Source organism: Thunnus maccoyii, chromosome 5 (genome assembly GCF_910596095.1).
Source record: "Thunnus maccoyii chromosome 5, fThuMac1.1, whole genome shotgun sequence".
NCBI classification, from domain to species: domain Eukaryota; kingdom Metazoa; phylum Chordata; class Actinopteri; order Scombriformes; family Scombridae; genus Thunnus; species Thunnus maccoyii.
In genome coordinates, this window is record NC_056537.1 from 3,958,782 (window position 1) to 3,986,051 (window position 27,270).

Consider the following 27,270-nt stretch of genomic DNA (forward strand, 5'->3'; position numbering starts at 1 on the left):
TTAAACTAGAAATAAAACAGTCTGACAGAAGCTTTCTGTGGGATTACTACACGGTTAAAGTAGTTTTTTTATTTCCAGTTGAATTCTGGCTTTTATTTGTGTTGTGTTGATCTTTTACTACAGTACAAGTACTGAAACTACAGTGTAACAAAACACCATTACAAGTTTAAATTCAAGCTGGTACTTCAGTAAAAGTACACAAGTATTATCAGCTTCATGTAGTTAAAGTATCATTTAAATTAATAGTTAAAATAAAATGTCTGTTATAATCTCCCAGAGTCCAAAGTGACGTCTTCTAATGTCTTGTTCTGTACGAAAACTCAAATATTATCAGTTTATAATGATAGAAAACAGACACGTCGGAGAATATTGACTGATTGTGACCTTGGATTATCAGGTTATATCTGCAGTCTGAGTGGTTTTGATATATTGAGGTTCAAAGTTTTGACATTCAGGTTATTATAACAGATAAACAGTAGAGTTTTCTTTTATATGTCAAAATAACAGACACCCTTAAATTAATCTAAATATATAATATCAAAATCCTGACAGGTTTAATGAAGTTCTCTGGATGATCTGAGATCAGCTGAGGCTTCACAGAAAGTGATGATTCAGTTGAATTTAAGCAAATTGGACATTTGGGGGTGATTTAGCTGCATGTTTTAAATGAAGACATAACGTTTGGTTTTCGCTGACAGATTTGAACCGATAATAAAGTTTTACCAACAAGGAAATTAAAGACAATTATAAAGAACATCCAAAAATGTTTCTACATTAATTTGCTGATATTTTCTCTCCTTGTTCTACTTTGGTGTTTTTTTGCTGCCGTCTCTCCGTCTGATGTTCTTCTTCTCAGAGTCTTTCTCTGCTCTCAAATTGACTTTATCGCTGTGTCTGTAAACGTTAAACAGACACAAACTCAGTCAGCAGCTGTTAGAGTTAAAATCAGCAGCGAGCTGCCTAAATGTATCTCATATCCTCACATATTAACATTTTTGGCTTTCATCGCTGTCGTCTTTTAAGTCCTCACAGTAACTTAAGTCGCTAATAATAACATTAATTATTGCTAACAACTGTGCTAACTGTGTAATTAAAAAAAAAATCTGCTTTTCACTGAGTTCAAACAAGATAAAACACTGACTTTCAGCTCATTTGGTGTTTGTATCAGTGACATTCATATTCTAAATAATCAATTTGGAGGTTTCAGAACTTAATGAATGATTAAAGGCTGTTTGCTGTGTACATATATGATCATTCTAAGGACACAACTTCTAACAGCTGAAGATAAATTTCATTAATTGACAATCATTGCAGCTCTAATGTAAACAGTTCAACATTTCTCCATGAAATGTAGTGGAGTATAAAGCCATAATATAAACTGTCTGTGCATGTTGTCTTATTTTTGTCAGTTTATGATCATTATACTGTGTAGGGCTGCAGCTAATGATTATTTTCATTATTGATTCATCTGCAAAATTGTCATGATGATACACTTTGTCTAAAATTATTAAATTCTGAACCTGTAAAGTGCGCAGAGAAAGTAAAAAAAGTTTTTAAAAAGAAATGCCCGTTATAGTTTCCTAGTACCCAATATGACATCTTCAAATGTCCAAAAATCCTCAAATATTCAGTTTATTATCAAGTATGACACAGAAAAGCTTCATATCTTCACATTGGAGAAGCTGAAACCAGCAAATATCTGCTTAAAGGGGTCTATATTTCTATTCTGTGGCTCTACTGGAATATCTTTGCATGATTTACAGTAAAAAAAAACTCCTTATTTATCTTATACTGAGCCTTTATGCAGCCCCTCAGTTCAGCCTCTGTCTGAAACAGGATGTTTTTACTTCCTGTCTCTTTAAGAGCCGCCCTCCCAACGAGCCCACTCTGTTCTGATGTGCCAGCGTCAGGAAGCCGCAGACTTCTTATCTGAAATATGCGAGTGGACGACGCCGACGACATCAGCAACAACAAAGGCTACAGAACGGACGGCAGTTTGTGGGAACAAGCAATCTGATGCCATCACAAGGATCCATTTGGTCCAATAACATTTGGAAAGTCTAAACAAGCTCCCCTTTCAAGTGAGCGAGGTACCAACAGGAAGTCAGCTGGCTCGGCTGGAGAGGGACTCTACTGAGCATGCTCTATTGGCCCAAAACGGAAACATGAAGACTTTTTTTGGCTTCTTGCGCTACTGAGCAGCTTTCATAGAAATGCACGGGTGCCAACTTTGAATGCAGAATCCCGTTCTTAATACATCCACAGTTCACAGCAGGCTGAAGCCCTGGATTCTGTCTCACAGGCAGCATTTTCACATTTAACATCCAACATCAGAGCAGAATAAAAACAACACAAAATCACAAAAAGCAGGATATATCCCCTTGAAGTACCTTAAACCTGCACTTAAATACAGAAGTGTGCTCAAGTGTTATATCCTTTTTTAGTGATGTAGAGGAGGATGTTCTTGTTGTATTATTCTGCCTGAAGGAAACTGTGGCATACATTTCATATTAAGAGCTGCGAGGGAATAATCTCTGTTCCCGCTCTTGAATGGCAGAAACTGGAGTGCAACTTAAACATTATTAGATTATTACAGAGCAGAGAAGGGAAGTGGGGGATCCGGTTTCACGGCTTTAACTGAGAGCCGCTGATTTAATTAAAGTAGAACAATCATCCGAAACGCCGTGTAAATTATCACAGCTGTTTGTAATCTGACAGTGCAGTTCTTCCACTCTGTGCGCGCTGAAATCAATAGCTTGCTATTCAATCGGGTTTTAGTGATATTCAATCATTTCTGAAAGAAAAGATGAAGAAGACGCAACAGCTGACGAGCTGCAGATCAATGACAGAGGACGCCGGCTCTAATTTTAGTTCAAGAGGAACATAATATTTCAATCAATGTGTTATTTAATATATTTATAAAAAAGAACAAAAATCAATAGTTAGGAAGACATTACTAAACCAAACAGACTGGAATCCACTTCAAATACCTGAAAACAAGCTTTTTATAGTCTGAAGGAGAAAAATACAGATTGACTTTGCAATGAAACTGAATCTTCTTTATTCCTCTTGTTGCTTTTTTTCTTTGTGTATTATATATTATATTTTATTCTGAACTGTGTGCACAGCAGCAGCATTGTGTTTCATGTTTTTGTGTTTTTAACCCAAAAAAAAGAATTTCCTCTTGTGGGACAATAAAGATCTGAACTAAAAAATACTACTTCCATCTATTTATCATAAATAATCAGTATATAAACATTAAACAATTGGTTTATAACACACTATGTAATGTATTTGTCTGCAGATAAACGTCCTCTTTCTCTTAGATCTATTAACTCTTTCCGCTGCTTCAGGACTTAAAACAACCTGTTCATGCTTTTATTTTGTGTGCTGATGAGACTGATCTGATTTTACGGGTCATTTCTCATTTCTTGTATCTAGTTTCTTATATAACCGCTGAGGGTTGGGGGTGTGGGTGGGAGACGGTGAGTGAGCTCTCTGTATCTGTGTATTTGTAGTGTATGTTTGTTATGTAACAATGACTTTGTATGTATTTGTTATATTCTGTATTTTGTGTTTTTTAAGGACCCTCTTACCTCTCAAGGAGCTAAATTCACATTAAAATATTTGTAAACAACTATAACTCTTCCTGTGACACCCAGAAGTAATGACTATAATAAAACACAGCTGTAATAATATAAAATATGTCTTCATAGGAGAAGTTATAATCGTTGACAAATATTATACATTAATAAACACTTTAAAATGTCCTTGTCATAATGTTTATTACATGTTTATGTACTGAGGAGGACTTGAAGTGTGAAAATCAATTAATAACAAACGATTAAACCTGAAACATGTGAGCTCTGCCGTGATCAATAATCCAGTTTCAGGAGTTTTCTGATGGATTGTGCAGCTGCAGGTTGAAGGAGATGTTTTATGATTATTTTATGACACTTGATGTCTCTGGAAGGACGACTACGATTCAGTGTTTGAGCGCGACGGCACATAAAACAGCAGACCTGCTGCTGCTGCTGCTGGATGATCAAAAGACATCAAACTTTAAAGGATTTTTTTAAAAAAGGCTCCCTTTCAGGTTGACGATCATGTATGTTTGAACTGTCTTCTGAGTTGTGAATGGACATGAAACCTGCCCAACTTATCTGTATGAAAGACAACATGAACGCGATGTTCAAAGAACAATCAGAAAATCATACGTGTTCAGTTTCACAGATTTTGATGCGTGAATCCATTTTTTTTAGACGTGGAACATGTTGCACTGCTGCTTCATCTTCACAGCTTCATTAAGACGATGACAGAAAGAGACACACTGCTGGAGATCAGATAATTAAAAAGTTTAACCCTCACATACGGCTCTGTTCTGAAAGTTTCATTAAGGATTAATCAGACATTTATTAATAACTGATGAGGTGTTTATGAATTAAATATAAATTTGAAGTTCAGAAGTTTAGTATAGAGACTAAATATGAGAGGATACTGAGAGGGGTCAGAATATAAACCGCATTTGAGGGTTTAAGATATAAAAGTAAATCTGTGTCTTTGTTCTCTGTCAGGCTGCAACACTGATGGATTTTTTTAAAACTTATTTTGCTGTTAAAGTCTTAATGAAGACAGCGAATCCACTGATACTTTTAACAATATTAGAGAGTTTTATAAAGTTCACATGCACCACAACCGAATGTTCATATTTTCATATTAATATTTTAATAAACAGAATATTTTGTGATGAGATTTACGACATAGAAACTTACCAGCAGTAAACAGTAGGGCTGTAGTCAACAAAAGAAAATCTTGGTCGACTAAAATCGTACATAATCTTCAAATAGCCACACATTTCTCTGTTCTGTATTTCTCTGTTTTGTGTCTTCAGGTTATGCTAACCCATTGTTGCTAACTTTGGAGCTAACCTCCTTTACTTTTCCAGCACTTAGCGAAACAACAGACGTGACTTTTTAGCATTTATTAACTGACACATTGTAGTCTGTACTGTACATTTACTGCCAGACTGACAACTTACTACTAACCTTTTCCTCTGCCCGCTAGCATCCACCGTCACTTCTCTGCCCCTCGCTCTTTCCTACTCGCTACGCAAACATACTCCTTAACGGAGCCACGCGACCAGTGGTTTCCCAGGCAACGACACAGAGGTTGACGCACGTACCGGAACAGCGCTGCACAGCGATTCCCAAACGATGTCGATATCAAATATTAAAAAATATTTTTTTGGCGTGGCGGGGGTTCTCGTTGTGTCATTATAGAGAAACACAGATTCGGTAAACGTTCAGTAACGGTCAATGAACGTTGAGAACCGTTAGACCCACCAGTCTCCATCTGGTTGGGCGAGTTCAAAGTTGTGAAAACAACGGGGGTGTTTTGAATACACCCCCGTTGTTTCCACAGGTAATATGTTAGTCTGTTCCTCCCGCCGCAGGAAATAATGGATTAATCCTGGAAAGCTACTGATGTAGCACTTTTATCCTTATGAAAATAACACGGAGATTATTCGACCAGTGAGACCAATTTAGAGAGCACATCGACCAACTAATCGACCAGTCGACCAGCAGACTACAGCCCTAGTAAAGAGTTTGCATCTTACCTGCTCTCATCATAGTTAAAAGTTATTTATGGGTCAAAAAACAAACATTCATGGATAACGGGCTCACTTTAAAGAACTAAAAGTCCACCACAGTAACAATAACAGGAGTAATGTGGTTGAACTCCAGTTTCCTTTCTGCTCAGTAAACACAGACAGCGCTCATAAATTTAAGGGATTGAATGATTTGACCAATAATGTTTAGTATTGCTGAAATAGTAAACACCCAGGAGCAAAACAAATCAATCAGTATCTTCCTACGAACTAAAACTGCCAGTCAATGGGCCTTTTAATGAAATTAGCCGATCGTAAAAATGCAGCGGTCGCCTCACAAGGAGAAAATAGTTTTTTTATAGACTGATCTGATATGAGATGAAGCTTTGAACTTCAAATTGTTGGCATTAAGTTTCCCTCAAAATGTATTTGAGATGGAAATGAAGAAGTATAAAAGTAATTTCTGGGAGATGGAGTTGGCTGTTTTTATATTACAGAAATGTTTCAAGCCTCACTGAGGGAGACTTTTACATAAAGTGACTGGTGTTAGTTCACACGTGAAATTAACAGACAGAGTTTAAGTACTTTTATGTAACTTTCTCAAAAACTTCTTGGTTGGTCTTGTTTGTGGGTGAATGTGTGTTTGTGTGTGTGCAGGTTTAAGCTGTATATCTGTGGCTGAGTTAACTTTTATAAAATGCTGATTTGTTCCACATTGATATTCAATAAATCATATCAGGTCTGAAGAGGCTTCAGTGGATCACTGTGGGATGAAACGCTGCTCCCTTCATTATCTGATCCACATCTGATGTGTCGGAGAGGCCTCCTGCTGCTGCACCTCTCTGCTCCACAGTGACTGTGCACATTCAAGAGAGACACTTAATGAAGTCTGAGGCGGTGAGAGTCCGCTGGCTGGATAACGTATCGATCTCTCTCTGGACCGGCTCATCACTGTCGTCCTCCCACCATCTGGACAGCTGCGGCCCAAGCGAGCGCTCCTCTCACATTTAGATGTTTCTGGATCAAAGTCCGGAGCCGATTCTTATTTTTAACTCAGTTTTGTCACAGAGAAACATCAGAGCTGCTCAAAAATAACTGAATAAATTAATATAATAAACATCAGACAGCACACATCAAAACAAAGAACAAAACATGTGTAGCCTATTGCGGCATTTCCTGTTTATAGAGTGTGTTTGTGTAGAAGTCAGAGCTGAGTGTCAAAGCTCAGTGTAGTGTCTTTAGCATCAGATTCATCATCATCTTCACTGATCAGACAGCTCCTGATTTCAGTTTTAGTCTCCATTTTAATTAGAAAAATCAAGGCTGCAACTAACGATTCTTTTCATCAGTCTGCTGATTATTTTAACAATCGACTGATTAATAGTTTGCTTTATAAAATGTCAGAAAATAGTGGAAAAATGCTCATCAGCCTCCAAAAGCCCAACGTGACTTCTTCATGTGTCTCGACCAACAGTCCAAAACTTAAAGACATTCAGTTTACGACGATAGAAAACAACAATAAACTTGAAACCAGTGAATATTTGGCCTTTCTGCTTGAAAAAATGACTTAAACAGTTACTCAATTATCAAAGTAGTTGCAGTTTTTTTTTTTTTCTTCCAGCTATTGTGGCTCCTTGTGTTTAACACATTTAACATTCGTTTGATTCTTTTGTTCAGTGAAAAGGGTTTTGTAGAGAAACATGTTTATATTCCTGAAAGGAAGGCAAAATATCACACGAACTTCCACATGATTTTATTCACATTTTCAATTTGCACATAGATATAATTAATATAGAGCAAAAAAGTTTGAACGTTTGTCAGAAGTGTAAAAGTTAATGTTAAGATAAAAGTAAAATGAGACAAAGTGCAACATAAACAGACTTAGTGAATAAATGATGACGTATATCAAATCCGAACTTCCTGCAAAAATCTTTTGCTTCCTGAAGTTTTAATGTGTGAATTCTTGATGTAATTCTACAACTTTAGTCTATTTGAGCTACAAGTTTGTTCAACACAAACACAAACAGGTGGCAATTTAACAGGACTGGACTGTTGATGCCATTTTTTTTTCTAAGACAACAACAACAGAACTTTCAACCAACCATAAATCTACTGTTTATCATGTGTGGTTAACAAATAAAGGACGTCTAAGCTGTGTCTCAAATCACATACTTCTGTTAGTACACTTTCATGTAGTACACTGTGTACACTATACATTACTGACATAGTGTGTGAATTTTGACATGGTAGTGTCGTCTCAAATCAAACACAGTCGTTGTGCACTTACCGGATATGATGATCGCAAATTAGCATTAGCTAGCGTTAGCATTCGCGTTATCATTCGCGCTACCAAATCATTACAGACTGATAAATTAACCCAATAAACATACTGATGGCTTATATCTGACAACAGTATAGTGGTGCTTAGTGCTAAAAAACACATGTATAACTTACATTTGTATAATGTGGCGATGTTCACCGTAGTTACAACGCCCCCGGCCGCCATTTCCAGTTTGAAAAGTGGTCCCTCCCCTTCCGCTACGTAGCCAAGATGGCGACCATTAGCCCTCAGTTAAAAATGGGAAAAAATAAAAATAAACAAAGAATAGAGGCTTGTTCCTCACGTCGACAAAGAACACCTCAATCTTTCTCTTCGCTCCACAGTTAATATTCTCCTCTCGCCTCAAAACACACAGCTTTCCCCCCACAGTGATTGTGACCACATGATCAGAGCTGATACGACGTACGCGCAGCTCCATTTGGATTCACTCATGCATTTGGACATATTGACATAAAGACCCAAGATTCTCATCAGTAAAACAATAAAACTCTATCCGGCCGGATTAGACAGAGTAGAATTTGGACCTGATCCAACATAGCTCCCGGGAAGACCTGCAGTTGTTGGTATTCATCTGATTTACTGATAAATAAGAATGAATGTAATGCAAGTTTATTTGTATAGCACATTTCAACAACAAGACAACTCTAAGTGCTTTACATAAAACATAAAAGGCATCAAGACAGAATGTGAAAGCAACACAAGGCAATATAAAAAGACATTCATTCTTCTTTTTTTTCTATTCTGACCAGCGTGGAGCTTTTCTCTCCATAGAGATCTTTTCTTACCAGAGACAATCTTCACCTTAGTGGGAGCAATGGCATCAATAACATTTGTAATTTTAGAATTGAATTATCTACAAGCTCACTGACTGAGACCCAATAAAGGGCAGGTGTGGAAGAGAAAGCCTGAATAAATATTTCACTGGTGTTTTCAGTGATATACCGTTTTCAGATTATCTCTGTTTGAACATTTGTGTTTCACGGAGATAGAAAACAACACAGGAATGATCAGAAAGAGCAACACCAGTCACCACAACCTTTGAAATGTTCAGATAATTAAGTTCAAACGTAGCTGTCTGAACATTAGTTCAATGTAGGGTATGATTTATAATTTGATAATAAATTATATATGTTGTAAATAAAACTAAAAGCTAGGACTACAATCACATCAAATTCCTTTGGACATCTCTAAGTTTTAGAGGTAAAAATCTGAGTAAAAAGGGCAAAACTGTAAACCAGCCATTACATTACATACATACATATATATATATATATATATATATATATATATATATATATATATATATATATATATATATATAAACCTCTTCATTTATCTTACTGACTACGTTATTTTCTGTGCTTAGTTCACGTCACTTGATCAGCTAGTTTTCTTTATGAAACAACACTAGTGCTAGCGGGTAACTAGCCATACGTTGCTACTCTCAACTGCTACCTAGCTTAGCAGTTAGCTAAGCAGTTAGCAGTTGCAGACAGGATGTCTCTACTAGAGAAAAATGTCCATGAGTTAGCACAGCTTCTTTCTTCTTCTTTCGGCGAGGGTTACTTTAGACGTGACAGGCACTCCAAGCTGTAGTCCCGCTGATGTTAGCACTAGCGTAGCCTTGTCAGCAGATGCGGCGGCGTTTGTCCCTCCTCGCTAGCCTGGGTTCACTGTTCACCCAGGGGACGGACTCCGACATATCGCTTTTGTGCCACTCGGTTCCACTCATTTTACCGGTGGCTTATACAACGCTTTGCTGTAGAAAATGGGCGCGTACTTTGACGTGCAAGCCAAAAAAATGGAGACTGACCGGCTGTTGTCACATTTATTTCTGCGGTGTCTGTTAGATCTATCCATATTGAGTTAAAAATGTCCTAAGTTTATCATCGTAATCTACATTACTTTTATTGCGATCCCGTATCAACATTGTTTTATCGCCCAGCCCTAGTTCGGGCAGAAACCTGAATATCATGTATGACACAGAAAAGCTTCATATCTTCACATTTGAGAAGCTGAAACCAGAAAAAAATTAGCATTTTTACTTAAAAAAAAATGACTAAAATGATTATTTGATTATAAAAATAGTTGCATGTAAAGTTTCTGTAATTGTTGCAGCTCTACTCACATTATTCAAAAGATAAAAATAACTATTAATAGTCTTTATAATGACTGTGTGAGTGTCACACTGAACTTATTACCCGGCTCTCATCATCACAGTGCTGATAAACAGATGAGCAGTTTCTCTCCGAGTCTCTTGTTTGCATCATTTGATTTGCTGACAGCACACAGTTTTCATATGAACACACACACACACACACACACACACAATGGCAGCTGTTATTATTGAACGCTCACACTCCAACAATTACATCCTCCACTCCAGTTTCCTCCCAACAGCACAAAATCTGCATTTGTTTGACTCGTGAAGAGAAGGAAACCGAGCCAACAGCCGATGAAGACGTGACACGTTCTGCTCTGATGGAAACACAGACGAACACCATGTAAAACAACCTCTCAGCACTTTATTTGTTGATATTGATCTGTGAAATCTAATTTACTAACTCATCCACGTTCTAAATCTTAATTTTTTCACCAGGTTTTCTTTTTCAGTTCTTGGAAATGTCTGTATTGTATATTATTGATGAAATATGTGTATTACATGCTGTATATAGTAATTGTATTTTTGGTTTTAAACAACTAAAACAAAAAGTAAATCAGTACGATCAGCCTCTAGTCCAAATTACAGCACTAAGAACATCTAAAGGCCCATTCAGACAGGATTAATATCACAGAGGGGGGTGGGGAATCAAATATTTACCCTCCTCTCTCATAATTAAAGTTCTGGATTCTGGCTTTTCAGCCTCAGATGAACTACAGCAGCTGCTCCTGTAACAGACAATGACGCTGCGCCAACTATAGATCTCCTATATAAGGTTGAAACCCCAAAACATTAAATGGGACAAGTCTATATTTATATTCTGGGGCTCTACTGGAATATCTTTGCATGATTTAAAGTTAAAAACTCCTTATTTATCTTCTACTGGCCCTTTATTCAGCCCCTCAGTTCAGCCTCTGTTTGAAACAGGCCGTTTTAGCCAAGCGGTAACCTCCGGGGCTGAAAAATTAAGCCAATGCGGAAGTGCCAAAAACCGCAGTTCCTTCAGTTCCTTGAACGACCACTTGAGGCTCCAAAAGCGAGTCAATCCCCATAGACCCCCATGTTAAAATGCCCAACTTTACAGCAGAAATAAACATGTTTACAGCCTGGTACAAAAAACAGTTTTGGTCTCTATAGCTAATTTCCCCTTTCATGGGTGACAGGTCCGCCAGCCGCTAGGTGGCTTGTTTCAGCCATTCGGCCCGCCTCTTTGCCCATTTTTGATTGGCTGGGAGTTAGGCAGCGTCACGCGCTGCCAAGATGGCGACGGCCGGAGCGGCTCGCTTTGAGCTTCAAAACCGCTCTTCAGAAACCAACAACTAATTAATTGATTGAGAAAATAATCGAATGAAAATAATGAAACTAGTCACTGACCAGCAAAGGTAACACTGACATCACACCACCTCGGTCTGAACGGGGTTCTGAAGACAGGACTTTAAAAAGAGTCCTTAATGACTCTTTAAAATCCAGCAGCAACACGACTGCTGACGAAGCTGCCGTGTGTCTGCAAGTCTGAATCGCAGCATCGACTCAAGATTAAACAACCTCGAAAACAGCGTCGGTCCTGCCACACTGCGACTGTTTCAGCCCGCCGCTTAAAACACTTTCACTGCTTTTCATTTCTTGTTGAAGAAAAGAATCTCTTCTATTCAGACTGCGAACAATAACTGCATTATTCATGAACTACTGTAGCACAGAAACAAGTCCTCGACACACCCCAGACTCGCAGACGAGTCATCCTTCAACACAAAAGCAGATCCTATTTAGATTATATCATTAAAACAGACAAAACACAGACAAACAACTTGAAGGGAGACAGTTCATCACATCAGCTTATCAATGAAATCTGATCTTCCTGCTTCTAAATGACGAGCGGTCACATGCAGAGCAGACAGAGTAACCATCACCAGTCACATTTTACATCCTGATTATAAAGTCTGTGAGGCGTCTCTCTCTCTCTCTTTTACCGCTGACCCTGATAAATTCGCTCCACCGTCACCATCACTTGTGCCTTTCAGGGTCACATTATTTATTTAGTAAACGCAGGGTCGTCTATCACTGATTTGTTCCTTGGTACGCGCCAGCATTCAAAACCATTTTCCTTTTATCTTGGCTGACATTCAGTTTAGAGAGTTGAGTGCAGAGGAGAAGACATTAGCGGCGATAGTGAAGAAAAGTGAGGCTGTTTAATCCCTCGTACAGTTCGGCAACTGTCGCTCACATCAAGAGGTTCAACTCCCCCCCATCTCCCACCTATCAGTCTTCTCTCCCCGCTTTGTTTACAGGAAGTCAGCAGCTCTCAAGCTACCAGCAGATAAATAAAACCAGACTGGATTCACTGGCTGACTTTTGGAAGTAAAAACTTTTTATTGGGGTTTTATTTGACAGTCAGTGCAGAGGGAGACGGGGAACGCAAGGAAACAAAAGGTGCTCCGGTCCGCCACCTTAACCATTAGGCTGTTATTTAAATGGGAAAACCTGGAACGAACTTTTAATTTGACTATTTTCTGAGTTTTTTGGAGTATTCTTCAGAGGCTGTGGGATTTAGGGGGGGATTATAAACACATTTTGCACACATGCATTATTATTATTATTATTGCCTTAAGATTTTGTTTTGCTGTTTGGGGTTTTTTTGCCATTAAGGTTAATCCGGTGTGTCGAGTGTATATTGTTAAGTGTTGTTTCTTAATAAGCCTGCATCCTCTGTGACGGTTGACTAAAACCTATTTAAAAGAAATAAAAAATATTAAAGATCCCCTCCAGACATGTATTAAGACATGTAAAAACACTCTGCTTGGAATAATAATGTGTGTCTGACACAAACAACGTTAACGTTCCTTAAAATGGCATCTATTCCTTCTCCCTAATTAAAAATTCCAGAGTCTATAAATATGCAAATGCATTTAGTTGCAGAAGTTTTCCTGCTGGACACTTCTCTGTAAAGTCCAATTCTCAGTGTTTGTGCTCTGGAGGCTTCACGTTTCCACATCACACTTGTGTAAGTTGAATATTTCAGCAGATGAATGTGAAAACAAAGTCTACACATACATGATTCTGTACTCTGGCTGTCACTTTTTATTCACTTTTGTTCGAATGTAGGGAAATATTAAATATTCAAACTGTAATGACCTGCTTGAATTCAAAACATGCAGTATATAAGTCTAACCTCGCCTCGTGATCCAGCTTGACCTGCTGCACGCTCTTCGACCTGTCAGTAAACTAAGCTAATAAATAAAAACTAGCGAGCAAAGCCGTGCTGATCGGAAAATCACGACACACCGAAGCATCTGAGAGGCAGAGTGCGGAAGTAGTTTGGCTTCCGCGCTGTAGACGGCAAAATTACCAGCAAAGATGAGGCTGTTTGCCAACTTTGTATAAAGTAGCTGCCGACAAACAACAAATCCGAGGACTCAGCAGCTAGCTTACCACACAACGAACAGAGCTACATCAACTCTGCAACCTTGTCTGACACAGTGCAATCTAAAGACACAACACCACACAGTAAATTGTATCTCCAACACATTACAGTGTATGACTTGTGTGCAAATTAATTAAAACAAATGACTTGATACGTGACATCCCTATTATGTACAGCGAAGCTCAAACATCCAACTGAAGGAACAAGTAAAAAGACATATTTCTGTTTGAGGGGACTTTAAACGCTATAAGAGAGACCCGACCGGAACCCCTAAAAACAAACTAAAAGTCAAACTGCGACACCGTTACGTCAGCTGCACTGACCTGGCGTCTGCTGCTGGACCATCTCCGTGAGGTCCTGCAGGCGGACGAGCAGCAGCAGCGATCCGGCTCCCAGCAGCAGGAGGAACCACAGCGAGCAGTAGAGGGAGCAGGGCAGCTTCATGACCGCAGACAGCAGCCTCCTCCGGACACACGCAGCCTCCAGCTGCCTAAAGTCCACCTGGTTCATCCCAGATCAGCCCTGACCGCACAGCCTGAGAGACAGAGAGAGAGAGAGTTAGACCTCAGGACTCATCTATAAACAATATATCGACTGTCTCACACAGATAAGCATTTCTATACTGACTTTTTATGATTTCTTTTCTCAGTTAGCTCTCAGTTGGTTTATAAAATGTCAGAAAATTGTCAAAAATGCCTTAAGTGATGATAGAACATTGAAAATCCTCAAAATTAAGAAGCTGGAACCAGAGAATTTTTATCAAATTTGCTTGAAAAAATTACTAATGTTTAATCAATTATTAAAATAGTTGCCGATTCATTTTACGTCATATGACTAATCAATAAACTGTTTCAACTTTTGATCAACTTTTCTCTTCAGTAGTGTTCAGTGAGTCAGGATTCATTTTGATCTTTTATTCTGATAAAAATCTAAATAGTAAAAGAGATTTATGGAAATGCTGTTGTGCATGTCAAGTTTGAAATATTTTACCATATGAAATACTTGATTAAAAATAAATAAAAAGATACTTAAAAGTCAGGAAATTATGAAAAAAAAAATCTTTTTTTAGCTAATTTTGTGTGTAGCTAATTTCTGTGAAATTCTGGTGAATATAAGTCCAATATTCACTCTCTTTTAGCTCTGTTTTTACTCTCTACCAACTCCTGAGGGAAATATCAGGCTCTTTAGCTGCTAAATGCTCCACTATGTTCACCAGCTAGTCTACAGCTAACTGTGTCTGTTTGCCGTTTGGTGCTGAGCAGGTAGTGAACAGCGGCTTTTTATAGCTTTTTCTCTGAAAACAGCTGCCTGCTGCGGCTGAAATGACTCTATGAGAGACGCTGAGAGTGAAGCAAAACAGTAAAGTTGCAGCCGGACAGATAAACAATGAGCTGAAACTCACTATAAAGCTCCGTAAAGCCGTGAGGAGCTGCAGAGTCACTGATAATTCTCTGTAGGTTCATCACTACGAACCACAACCAACACATTACACACTGACAGCTCAGACAGTGTTGTTGACCTCATGCGGACAGCCTCTTTGTTTGCTTGTTCCATTTCCGGTTTTGTCTCTTTATTTTACAGTTGATGAGTTGTGAAGTAAGAGGAGCTGTTTAAGGTGCTCCTGTTTTTGGAAGTAAAAATCTCATTAATGTTTCCCATAAACAACCTTAAGTGACTCACAGTTTGAGCACTTTTACAGCTTGGATTGGCAGGAAACTCTCCCAAATAAATCATCAGTGGACTGTGGACATAAAAAATTTGGTGCAAAAGTTAACGACAGCTCCCAAGGTGCATTTCAGCAAAAAAAAAACATCCAATCACTGAGCTTAAAATCTAGTCAGGTGTGCTGCTAACAGCTGGCAGCAGCTAAATATTACAGTTTTTTACAATCTGCAGGGTGAATCGATTCTGTTTTCATTTCTGTGTCACTTTTGAGTGAATTCAGCGACTCTGGCGTCACGTTTTGTTTACAACTTCAACAACAAAGCGTTTTTGAATTCATCACCGCTCAGACTGGCATGGGTTTTGTTAGCCGTTTACCCAAATCACGGACAAAATGTGATTTCTGAGAAACAAAAGTTGAAGTAATGGAAACTGGTCATAATAAGAAACCTACTTATAGGATCGTTACATTATCTGTGAGAGTTTCTGTGTTCAGTAACATTCAGGAGATTGTTTAAAGAAAATGTTTAAATGGAAGTACAGACAGACAGGCGGTGTCTCCTGTGTCACAACTCTATTATAAAAATATAGATTACAGCCAGTTTAAGTGACATTTCTTGTGCTGTATCATATATACAGTAAATCCTGTGTACATCCTGCTGCTCTGACCCCGTTTTTCTCCACAGGGATCATTAAAGTTTCTTCTCATGGTGTCTGGCAGCAGTTCACCGACGTCCTGCTCTGCCGTGACCGAGCGGATCACGCTCTACGAGACTAATGGAGGACGGAAGAGCAGAGACGGCGAGTCAAACCGCAGGCTCGACATCGCCCTGATTTATGACGGGCGGCGATACATCGAGCCGAGGGAGAGGTTCACGCTGTGTAAAGGAAGATGATACAACAAACCGCTCTGCGAGGAGGAGGACAGTGTTTAACGCGCTGTTGTATCTGTGTGTTTTGTTTTTTTTTTTTTTACTCTGCTGACTACAGGCTTCCTGCTCCCATGAGGCCGTGCAGGAAGGAACATCTGTTTCTCAGGAGTGCAGTCAAACAGCTTCTCTCAGCAGGTGTGACTACAGCTATGGAAATAAGCATTGCAGGCACACACACACATACACACCTCTCTCTTTCTAATCACACACACACACACACACACACGTTCACACTGCAGGCTGTGCTGATATTAATTTCCGAGGCTTCATGATGCTCTCCTGGTTCGTTCGGCGGCGTTTTGATCTCAGCTGGTCGCGCGTTCTCATTAGAAATCGAAGGAGAGAAAACACGAGTCTAAAACCAGTTTGGGAAATAAACACTAACAAATGTGTCGTTTAATAAAATCAAAGATCTAAATAACTTCTGGATCACAGGGAATATAAGATTTCAGAGTGACTAAAATAAAACGCAGCTTTTTCTCTTTTCAGTTTGGAAAAAAAATTCTGACTGAAGTCACACCAGAGGAAAACAGGAAGTTATCTTTGTTTATGATTCACTCTATTAAGCCCTCAGAGCTGAACCTCGCCGCTCTGAGATCATTTGTTTGCCAGACAAAGTGTCAAGACGACCGCAGATTGATTAATTATTTTAATTAAGGCTCCATCAAGCACTAAAAAGGCACAGAAACAGTGACTCTATCAGATCATATTATTCTGGATTTTTTTTAAAAAAAAAAGCCAAGTAACAGATAGTGCTGCTTTACTTCATATTTCTAAACAGCCGCTGTGAACACAATGAGACGCACTGTGCATATATATACACACAGTGTATTAGTCTAAAAACATCAATGATTGTTGATGTAGTATGGAAGATTTCATCTGTATTTCCTTTTGGGTTTGGTTCCACCCATGAAGCAGCGGTTGGACAGTTTATTATTTTTCATTTTGGCATGACGGATGCGTCTCCAGTTCTCTAAAAATATAAAAAGCTCCCTGCGCTTCCACATGAGAATTAATGACAGCTTTGTACTTAGTATTGGCTGCTCTATGCTGAAACACAACGCTACCACTGACTGTTACTTTATAGATCATTTTTCTTGTATGTAGCCTAAAGCTGTCAGTGTTTCCATAGACGCGTGCAGTAAGGCAAGTTTATTTGAACAACAAGGCAATTCAAAGTGTTTTACAAAGAGCATAAAAGGCATTAAAACAGAATATAAAAGCAACACAAGTAAAGAGACGTATAAAAACAATTAAAAAGTGTTACATTTGGAAGTAAAAAGAAGCTAAAAAGGGAATAAGACAGATAAAACAAGAGAATAAAAGTAAGAGAATAAATAATAAGTTGTCTGTATCGGTGTATTTCTCTACACTGAGCTGAAAGGAGACATAAATAAGTTACAACACATAAATAAACGTAGTCCTGATAGATGATAGATGGACCGATCAGTCTCTATATCGTCCTTAATATAGATCAATGTTTGTAATATAACAAAATAACAAAACTGACTTATGGAGGAATTAATTTACTCAAACTTAAAGCCAACAGAAGAAACAGTCAGATGAATGATGAATCAGCATTTTGTTTCCTAATAACTGAAACTATCTGTCAGTTTTAGTGCAGTTACTGAGGTCAACGACCTTTTAACAGCTGAAGGAAACATCGTGTTAATAGAGGTGTTGTGTAATGTTATTGCAGGTATTCAAAGATCTGTTATTGCAGGTTTTAATCTTGTGCTTTGACTTTTATTTTGTTAGGATGTCCTTTAGTTTACATTTGGATAATAGATTGTGCTTTTAAAGATATTTACAGAGCAGTAATTCATCTACATACAGGTGGAAGTCAGACCTTGTTTGAATCATGTCTCTCCATCAACTTGACGTCTGGGCTGCTTAAACGTTTTCTTTAAATCTTGAATCAGCTGCACATTTTGAATCACTTCTTTACTTTCTCCTTGTTTTTCTTTCAACACCGTTACATCCTGCAATTCTTCATCGCTTCTGTTTCCTCTCTCCTGATTCCTTCACTCACTCGCTCTGAAAATATAAAAAGCTTTTCCTTTTAAAAGTCTGAGTGAAGCATGAAGCAGAACTTTAACGTTTTAATAACAGTAATTGTGGACAAAGGACACACAGTGGGAATGAAAGCAGCAGTCAAGTCAGTCAATTTTAAAAACTTTAAGCTTTTCACTGTAGAGCTGCTTACTTTGTGATCTTTTGTCTGACATTATGATTTGATACCACACATGTCAGTTAATATCATATATGATCCTCTGATGGCAGCAGCGGCGGCTCCGGTCCGCCTGCTAGCTTCAGCACGGAGGGTTAGTTTGTTTTGAAACCGGCGTAGCACGAGTGGGCGGCGGTTTGTTGGTCCGTGTTAACAGTAACAGCCTCATACGTCTCAATGTTCAAACGGGAAACAAAACGAGCGCTCCTAGAAGCTACAACAGAAACTGCTGTAGAGTTACAGCTAACAGCTGTATATACGTCTACGCAACACACACATATAAACACGTGCGAGCCTATCACGCTCGCACGTGGTATACGTGACATTTGTTTTTATTTGGCGGGCCGTCCCTCCGAGGTAATGGTAGGGGACACACTGGCTGTAACTCTGCTCTGTTTTTGTCCGGTTTTTTTTCTTCTTCTGTTGTGATGTTGTGTTTTATGTATTATTGTGTTTTAAGCTTTGTGTTCCATTAGTTTGATATGCCTCTAATGTTCTTTAAAGCTTTTATTGAGTCTACTATCTCATTTTCTATTATTTGCTGTTATGGCAACCTCGGTACCAACGGGAAAAATGCTCTTGATAAGATTGTGAAAGTGGCAATTAAGATGGTGGGAGCACAGTTTGGTAGTTTGATTCACATATTCAACAAGCAGGCGCTTAATAAAACTATGACCGTTCACTCAGAGAGCGTCCGTCCGTCCTCTTAATGTTTCCATCTGACCTTCGTTTAAGTTCCTCAACAGCCACATAAACAGGTCAAAAATTCCTTCATCCTTGTCTCCATTTGAGCCTTAAATGCTGCTGGCAGGAGATGCTGCTGATGATGATTAGCCCACTACCTCGGTGATGATGATGATGATCATAATGATACAAAGACAATTATTAATGTTGAGGGGCAGTACATTATGATTTGCATGGAATTGAGGGCTTATGGTTGATACTTATCTCTGTACTGTTGTGTGTTTTTGTGCCGTATTGTATTTTTTTTTAACGTTTTGCTGTGTGTTTTTATGCTCGCTGCAGCATAAATTGCCCACTTGGGACATATAATACACTTGAACTTGTTTTGTGAGTGTTTCAAGGACCCCCTTGAAAACAACATCTCAAGCGGTTTATCCTCATATAATACATTTTCTTAAAAATGCCAGTTGTAATTTCCCAAAAAAGGTGAAAGGTGACGTCTTCAAATGCCTCGTTTTGTCCAATCAACACTACAAAACCCAAAGATATTCAGTTTACTATCATTTTTGATGAAGAACAGCATAATATTACCACATTTAAGAAGCTGAAACCAACTAATGTTTTGACATTTTTACATAATAGTTACTTCAAATAGCAGATTCATTTTCTGTTCATCGACCAATCGATGCTTAAGATTCATGTTTTAGATCTGTGACATTTAGACGAAATGATTCAGCAACAGAAAAATCAATAATGAAAATCTTTAATCATTAGTTGCAGCTTTAGCTTCAAATTTCATTGGAGCCAGGTTGAGGTTTTTATGGCAGGTGTCTTGTCGTGCTAATGTGTTAGTGGCTAAAAACAGACACAATCTTTCCAACAACAACACTGACACACACACACACACACACACACACATGCACACACACGCTCGCTCAGCAGTCACTACGTCAGCTGACCATAACTGGAGTCAGTCAGCTGATCTCCACCTGTTATTCAGCTTCATCCTGTTGACTGGAATCCAGGATCTCTTTTCTTTCTGGCACTGATTTGTTCCCCCTGTTGGTCCTGGCAGGCAGAGGACGATTCATTCTCACGTCTCTGATCAATGTTCGTTCAGCTGAGTGATTCATAAACTCATTGATTACTTCAGTGCACACTTATGATGTACGATGACAGCAGGACAGAGCCGACCTTTCTGAGCATGCTCCTGTTCTGCCTTTAGCTGCTCTTCTAAAACAGCACGTGTTGCACTATTTTTTTAGCAGCGTCTGTCAGTTTAACATCATTATCAACAAATACCTGATGGATATTTCATGAAATCCATGTTATAATGCTAACCGCAGGCTTATCAACATGCTAACGTTTACACTTTTTGATGCTAGTGGAAGCATATATTCAGAAATAGCTTACATCATGTTTTTCTGCATGACCTCATTTGTTTCCCTACCTGTCTGCTCTCTGCTACCTCCTAACATCGGCTCTCTTTCCTGACTGTTCTGGGCATCGGATCCACTCTCAGCTTCACTGACACCTCCGACCGGTCCGTGGATTCAGCATCCTCCACTTCACCCACTCCCTTTGTGTGTGTGTCAGCCTCATGGATGTATGAAGAGAGCTGGATACAGTGATGGAGACTGGGCCGCGTTTATTCCTATGAAAGTTGCTCAGTGGAAGCCAAAAAACGAATACTTTTCAGCCACTTCCTGCTGTAAAGAAATCACCTGGACGCAGCCGGCTAACGTCCGGTTTAGCCTTTCGCCAACTGGAATGGAGATAAAATGATTTAATCGTGCGACTCTTATAGACTTTCCAAATGTGATCGGACCAAATGGAAACGAGTCATTTCGCAGAGGTTTAACAGCTGCTCAAATGATTGTGTGCAGGAAAAATGCTTTTTGTGCCACTATGTCAAATTGGCTTCACAGCATGGCGCGCGCCTCCTGGGGGCTTGAACTGCCTAGAGAGTCACACTAATGCTGTAAGTCCTTCAGTTAACTCTCAGTATTTGGAAGTAGGTAATTAGGGGAAGGTGAAAAAGACTGATTCACAAAATTGCAATCTTTATCTTCTACAATCAATTCACAAGTATCAAAAATTTTCAAAATGTTAATAAAGTTGACCTTTCCACGGAAAGAGTTATCTTGTAGTTCAGCGGCATTTAGGCGCATTTTTTAAATTTAATGACTAAATAATCACCCTTGCGAGATGAACGTGAAGTACATGAGACTAACATTAAAGGAGCAGAGCAGCGATCTCCAGCAGTAACAAGCGACACCGGCTGACCATCACACACTGCAGCACTTAAAAGAATTACATCAACTCTGGTGGAGGGAAGAAAATAACCGGCTGTCTGTTTCAGCTGCTCAGTGTCTCGGACAATGATGGCTTTCCCGCACTTTTTCTACGCTGAGGGGTGACCTTCGTCATGATCGTTTATCTTAACGGCCATTTATGTTTCATACTGAATTTCAGGGAGACTGGACAGCCGCCAGACAACAGCTCCTTTTATGCTGCAGTGTTCATCATCGACACGACTGTCACGGTGAGCAAAGCGACGCACGCCACAACTTTTTTTCCTTCCTCGGACGGCAGGGAGGTGCGTTCGTTTTATAGTTCATGCGGTCAGCCAACACACCTGTTAACTCCACCTCATTTAACAGTAAGAGACATCCGGTACTACAGCAAATCTACAGTTCATTTTCTGACTATTAAAACCAAACTGGTCCTCTGCACTGTCTGTTAATATATTAATGATTATTTTCATCATCGATTAATCTGCTGATAATTGTTCTGATTAATCATCTGGTCTATAAAACGTCAAAAAACACTGAAAACTGCCTGTAACTATTTCCTAAAGCCCGTTGCAGTGTTGAAATATCTTTATGAAATGTTGTTTTTTTCCAACCAACAATGAAAAACCCCAAAAATATTATATTTATTAAAAAATTTCAAGACCAAGAAAAGCAGCAAATTCTTACACTTGAAAACCTGGAACCATTAAATGAAAAATTACTTAAATAAATGAAAGGATTAAACACTCACATTATATTAACTGAACCCACAATAAACAATAACTAATTCCTACGCATGTCTGACACAAGCAGCTTTAAAAGCAGCAACAGTATCATCAGTCTCCAGTTGAAACTAAAAGTCAGTTTATAATGACTTTGTTCATTTAAAAAGACGAGCTCGTCTCTCTGTTCAACCAAAATATTTCATGAAACCTAATTACCAGCTTTCAGTTACTGTGTGATGGAATGAAGCGAGTCTCAGGAGCTCTTTTGTTGCGGGGATGAGCGGCTCCTCTCAGCCTCGACTTCACACTCAGATAAAAACTTTAGAGGAGCTTCGGCGCTGCTCTGGGATGACTGACATGGATTCTGCTCTCAGTGCAGTGAAATAGAGAACGTCTTTTATCACAGTTGTATTGGTTTCATAAGGATCCTCTTTTGTTGCTATTGAAAACTATGCGCATGATAATAAAGTGGGACACAAATCCACATTTTGTCTGTTTTCTGTGCTCCATCAGGAGTCTGAATTAATGCTGTTTCTGATCTTGAGCCTGTTTGACAAAATGTGTTGTTTTTTTTTTTCATGTCATATCACAGAGACGCATGACCATTTATTACGGCTAACTGCGGAGGCTAAATTAAAACCCAGGCCTCTGTTATTCATGCTACGTGTAATGTCTATTAATACTTGCAATGGTTATTGAGGACCAGTCTTAAACTGGTTTATATTGTATTTGCAGTGTTTTGGATTTTCTGAGAGGCTTGCTTCCTCACAGTCAGTCCAGTCTGCTCCCCCCAGCTCTAACTGGTGACTGATTTATAAACAGGCTAATGCAACGAGTCAACCTCAAGTCAAGGTAACTCTCTTTATCAGATGCAACAACTCCACTGCCATTAACTTTAGAAAGTCATAGCATCAGGTAGCTAACATTTAAACGCTAACAATAACTTTAGAAAGTTACAGCGCCAGCTAACGTTTAAACACTAACATTAACTTTACAAAGTTACAGCCCCAGCTAATGTTTAAACACTAACATTAACATTTGAAAGTTACAGCCCCAGCTAATGTTTAAACACTAACATTAACTTTAGAAAGTTACAGCCCCAGCTAATGTTTAAACACTAACATTAACTTTAGAAAGTTACAGCCCCAGCTAACGTTTAAACGCTAACATTAACTTTAGAAAGTTACAGCCCCAGCTAACGTTTAAACGCTAACATTAACTTTAGAAAGTTACAGCCCCAGCTAACGTTTAAACGCTAACATTAACTTTAGAAAGTTACAGCCCCAGCTAACGTTTAAACGCTAACATTAACTTTACAAAGTTACAGCCCCAGCTAACGTTTAAATGCTAACATTAACTTTACAAAGTTACAGCCCCAGCTAACGTTTAAATGCTAACATTAACTTTACAAAGTTACAGCCCCAGCTAATGTTTAAGCACTAACATTAACTTTACAAAGTTACAGCGCCAGCTAATGTTTAAACGCTAACATTAACTTTACAAAGTTACAGCGCCAGCTAATGTTTAAACGCTAACATTAACTTTACAAAGTTACAGCCCCAGCTGACGTTTAAACGCTAACATTAACTTTACAAAGTCACGGCGCCAGCTACCGTTTAAACGCTAACATTAACATTTGAAAGTTACAGCGCCAGCTAACGTTTAAACGCTAACACTACCTGTGTGCATATATTGAATTACTGCTGTTAACACATGAGTTCCTGTCTGGGGGTTGATGGTCAGTCAGTCACCAGTCTAGATCTCAAACACACTAAATAAATCAACAACAACCATAAACCAACCTTTAATTCACTCTCCCTCCCAGTGACCAACAATTAACAGCCGTCCATGTTCACTTCACAGTTTTTATAAAATAAATTGATAGAGAGCACATCCCATTAAATGAAGAGTATCGATAAGAGTAAAATCCTATCGATGCCCATCCCTAATTAACACACCACACTTGTTAAGTTACTTGTTTTTCTCTTGCATAGATGCAACTTTTACTTATTGCTTACTTTTGTTTTTGTTTTTATTATAAGTTTCTACTGTCTAATTTTTAATATATTGAGTTATTTCACTTATTTTCAGATCTTTATATTTGATTTGTTTTCATTTTTCTTGTTTTTTGCACATGATTTTAAATTGTTTGTTTTATTGTTGCTGTTTTTGTGTGTTTTTTGATGCTGCATCAAAACCTTTGTAAAATTTTTGGGGGGGTGATGTTGTTTTTGTCATTTGAAAAGCTTTGGATGACTTTAAGAGAGAACATCTTTAAACTGGAACATTTGCATTTCCTGAAGAAAATGCGTGTGAGAGGTGGAAGCTGTTAGCTGCTGCTGCTGCTGCTGCTGCATCTCCCAGCTGCTGCCAGCTGCTGTGAATGATGAAAGCTGAAATACACTGGAAGCTGAAAGCTGAAAGAAATTACTAAAGCAATGCTGAAAATGGCTGAAAAACCAGGTGATATCAACTGAAACGCATTGCTTTGAAAACTTGGAAGCTGAAATGTAAAACTGGAGCTGGGAGCTGAAACGTTGCTGAAACATCTAAAAGGGAAATGATGTCAAAGCTGGAAGGAGAAATAAAATGACTTTAACTGTGAAAAAAGAAATTCCATGTATAAATATCAGACCTAAAACTCACCAATTTCCTATTAAGATACAGTTACTGTCTTTTATTTTGAAAAAAACCAGTTCCATCCCTAGTTACCTATTAACATACAGTGATTGTTGGGGGCTTTTATTTTGAAAGCCTGGCTCATTCTGACTTTCCTGCTTTGATGAAGATAAAAAGATAAAAAATTGGAAATGACACCGTGTGTGTGTGTGTGTGTGTGTGTGTGTGTGTGTGTGTGTGTGTGTATCTTAAAGAATGAAGATAACGAGCTCTCACACTAATAACATTACTTGACATTAACGAGTAATGTTGGCTGCGTAAATCCAAGACGCTCAAGAGAGGAAAATACAGACCAGAGAGAAAAACAATAACTCTCCACAAAAATCACACAAATCTGCTCTCAAAACAACCCAAAGTCATTTTTCTGCTCCACCTGTGAATCCGCGATGGAGTTGTGATGATTCAGCACTCAAAGGTACACACAACAGCTCAAACTGAAGATGCAGCTTCTTTCTGAGGTAACGTGCAGGAAATACAAAACTCTGCCAACCGCCAGACACAAACACGTCCGATAGCATCCCGTGTCTTCCTCATAGCTCTTACAATGTGTCTGCAGCAGGTTTTCCTCCTACAATATCTTTGACTGATGAGTCACAGCAACACAGACTACTGTTTTTCTGTATTTCCGTGCAGGATAAGGTGCTATATAAATACATTTGCCTTGTCTATTGATCTGACTACCCACAAGACAATATAACATCCAATCAAAGCTCCTTTTAGACCTGCACCTCTTTCTGTAAATGTGATGGTAATTTCACATCACAGCTACTTTTAGAAAAAAGTCAACCTGATGAGTGAGAATCTTTTCAAGCTGCAGACAATCATTCACTAGCAAAAAGTACTGATCTGCAACTTCAACACTCACAGTAAGACTCAACAATACACAACGACAAAACAGGACGACTCTGGTAGTTAAGATAAGTCTAAAGGCTCTTTAACACTGAGCAAAAAGCCACTAACATCTGGCTATTGTCCTCAGTAGTAAAGGGTACAATCGGCATTCATTGCCGGGTCAAATGACTCTGCATTAGTCTCGGGTATTTATCGGCTCCGGCTCTGATCGGCAGTAATGTAAACATGACACCCGGATGGAAACGCTCATTTTCGCCCTTTTTCTGGCACGATGCTATGACGCACGTTGAAGTTCTGGACGTTGGACGTTGGTGTGTAAATAGACGGGAACATTATTGTTTTTTACAGTCAGTCTCAGCCACAAATCCCATCCGTCTCCGTTCCAGCAGCAGGCTCAAGTAAAAGAAATAAAAAGTAACCACCGTAACATTTGTCACTGGCCTCCATGCTGCTTTCTACTGTTTACTAACCCTGCGGTCTATGGCAATGGTAAAGGAGTCAATTACCTACTTTTAGCAGGTTTACGTTCAAAAAACCTGCATATACGCGCTAATTGTGGTGTAAAAAGAGTATTAATAATATTATAAATATTTAGCAACTCAATCCACCAAACTGATGACCAGATGGAGATCAGACAAGGATCAAAACACTGTCCTGATTAAATTTAGTGGCAGACTCGCTCTTTTTTTCATCAAAGCCTAGTTTGTGATCATATTCATTTTCTTGGGGATGTGAGTGGTTTGATTCTCGAGGCGGTGCGGCCGACAACGCTCACACCTGACCTTTTCAATGTAAAGTCGCTGATCTCAACCGTCCTCAAGTGCAGCAGAGAGAAGGAGAGACGTGGCGGAGGAGGAAGAAGAAAGAGTGTCAGGAAAATCTTTACACATAACCAAAAAAAATTAATTATTTTAGCCTATAAAATGTGAAAAATGGCCTCCATATTTCCCATGATGATGACGATGTCTTCAAATGACAAAATATATTCAATTTACAGTGATATAAAACACCACATGAGCTCGCAGCTACATATAGAGCTGAAACAATCAGTCAATTCATGTGAGGTGATTGACAAAGAATTACCATTACAATAATTGTAATAGTCATTTTTCAAGCAAATATGCCAAATATTCTGTTTTCAGGTCTTTTAAACTGAAGATTTTCTGCTTTTCTGTCTCATATGATTGTAAATTCTCTAGATTTTGACTGTCGGTCGATCAGAACGACGTCTGAATACGTCGCCTGATTTACTGTCACTTGTGACGAAGAAGAAAAGCATCAAACCTTCAGGACCTGAAAAACACAAAAACACTGACTGAAATAATTAATCAATTATCAAAGAGGTTGGGGATTAATTTTCTGTCAATCAAGTAATCTACTAATCCAAACAAATAAAACTCATTTCTTGTCTTCAGCCTTTTGATTATCAACATGAAGACGTTTTATTTGTTCTCTGTGTAAAGCGTCTTTTGTGTTTTATGGTTTTATCCAAGATTTCTTACACTTAATTATTGATTTTTATAATTATGTCTGTTTTTATTGTCATTCTCGTCTTTATGTAAATAAACTGACTCCACTAATTGTTTCAGCTCCACAACACAGTTTTGGAAAAATAATCAAAGCGATGGACGTCTGTAATCCTGTCTGAGAATCAGGTTTCAGCGTCCTCGTTGAGTCAAACATA

General features: G+C 38.6%; 1 protein-coding gene across 3 annotated transcripts in view; it reads right to left on the reverse strand.

The window, feature by feature from the left end:
• Window positions 1-27,270, reverse strand: part of LOC121897083 (carbohydrate sulfotransferase 8-like) — a 91,055-nt gene that overhangs the window by 49,672 nt on the left and 14,113 nt on the right. Inside the window, exons 1-2 of one of the 3 annotated variants that reach the window (XM_042411373.1) lie at window positions 20,026-21,179; window positions 13,852-14,063 (exon numbers count right to left, since the gene is read on the reverse strand). In XM_042411373.1, coding sequence (XP_042267307.1) covers window positions 13,852-14,038 — 187 coding nt within the window. In that variant the 5' untranslated portion in view covers window positions 14,039-14,063; window positions 20,026-21,179. Of the gene's footprint in view, window positions 1-13,851; window positions 14,064-17,971; window positions 18,140-20,025; window positions 21,180-27,270 lie in introns of those variants that run through there. The other 2 variants (XM_042411372.1, XM_042411370.1) reach the window with 2 other exon arrangements.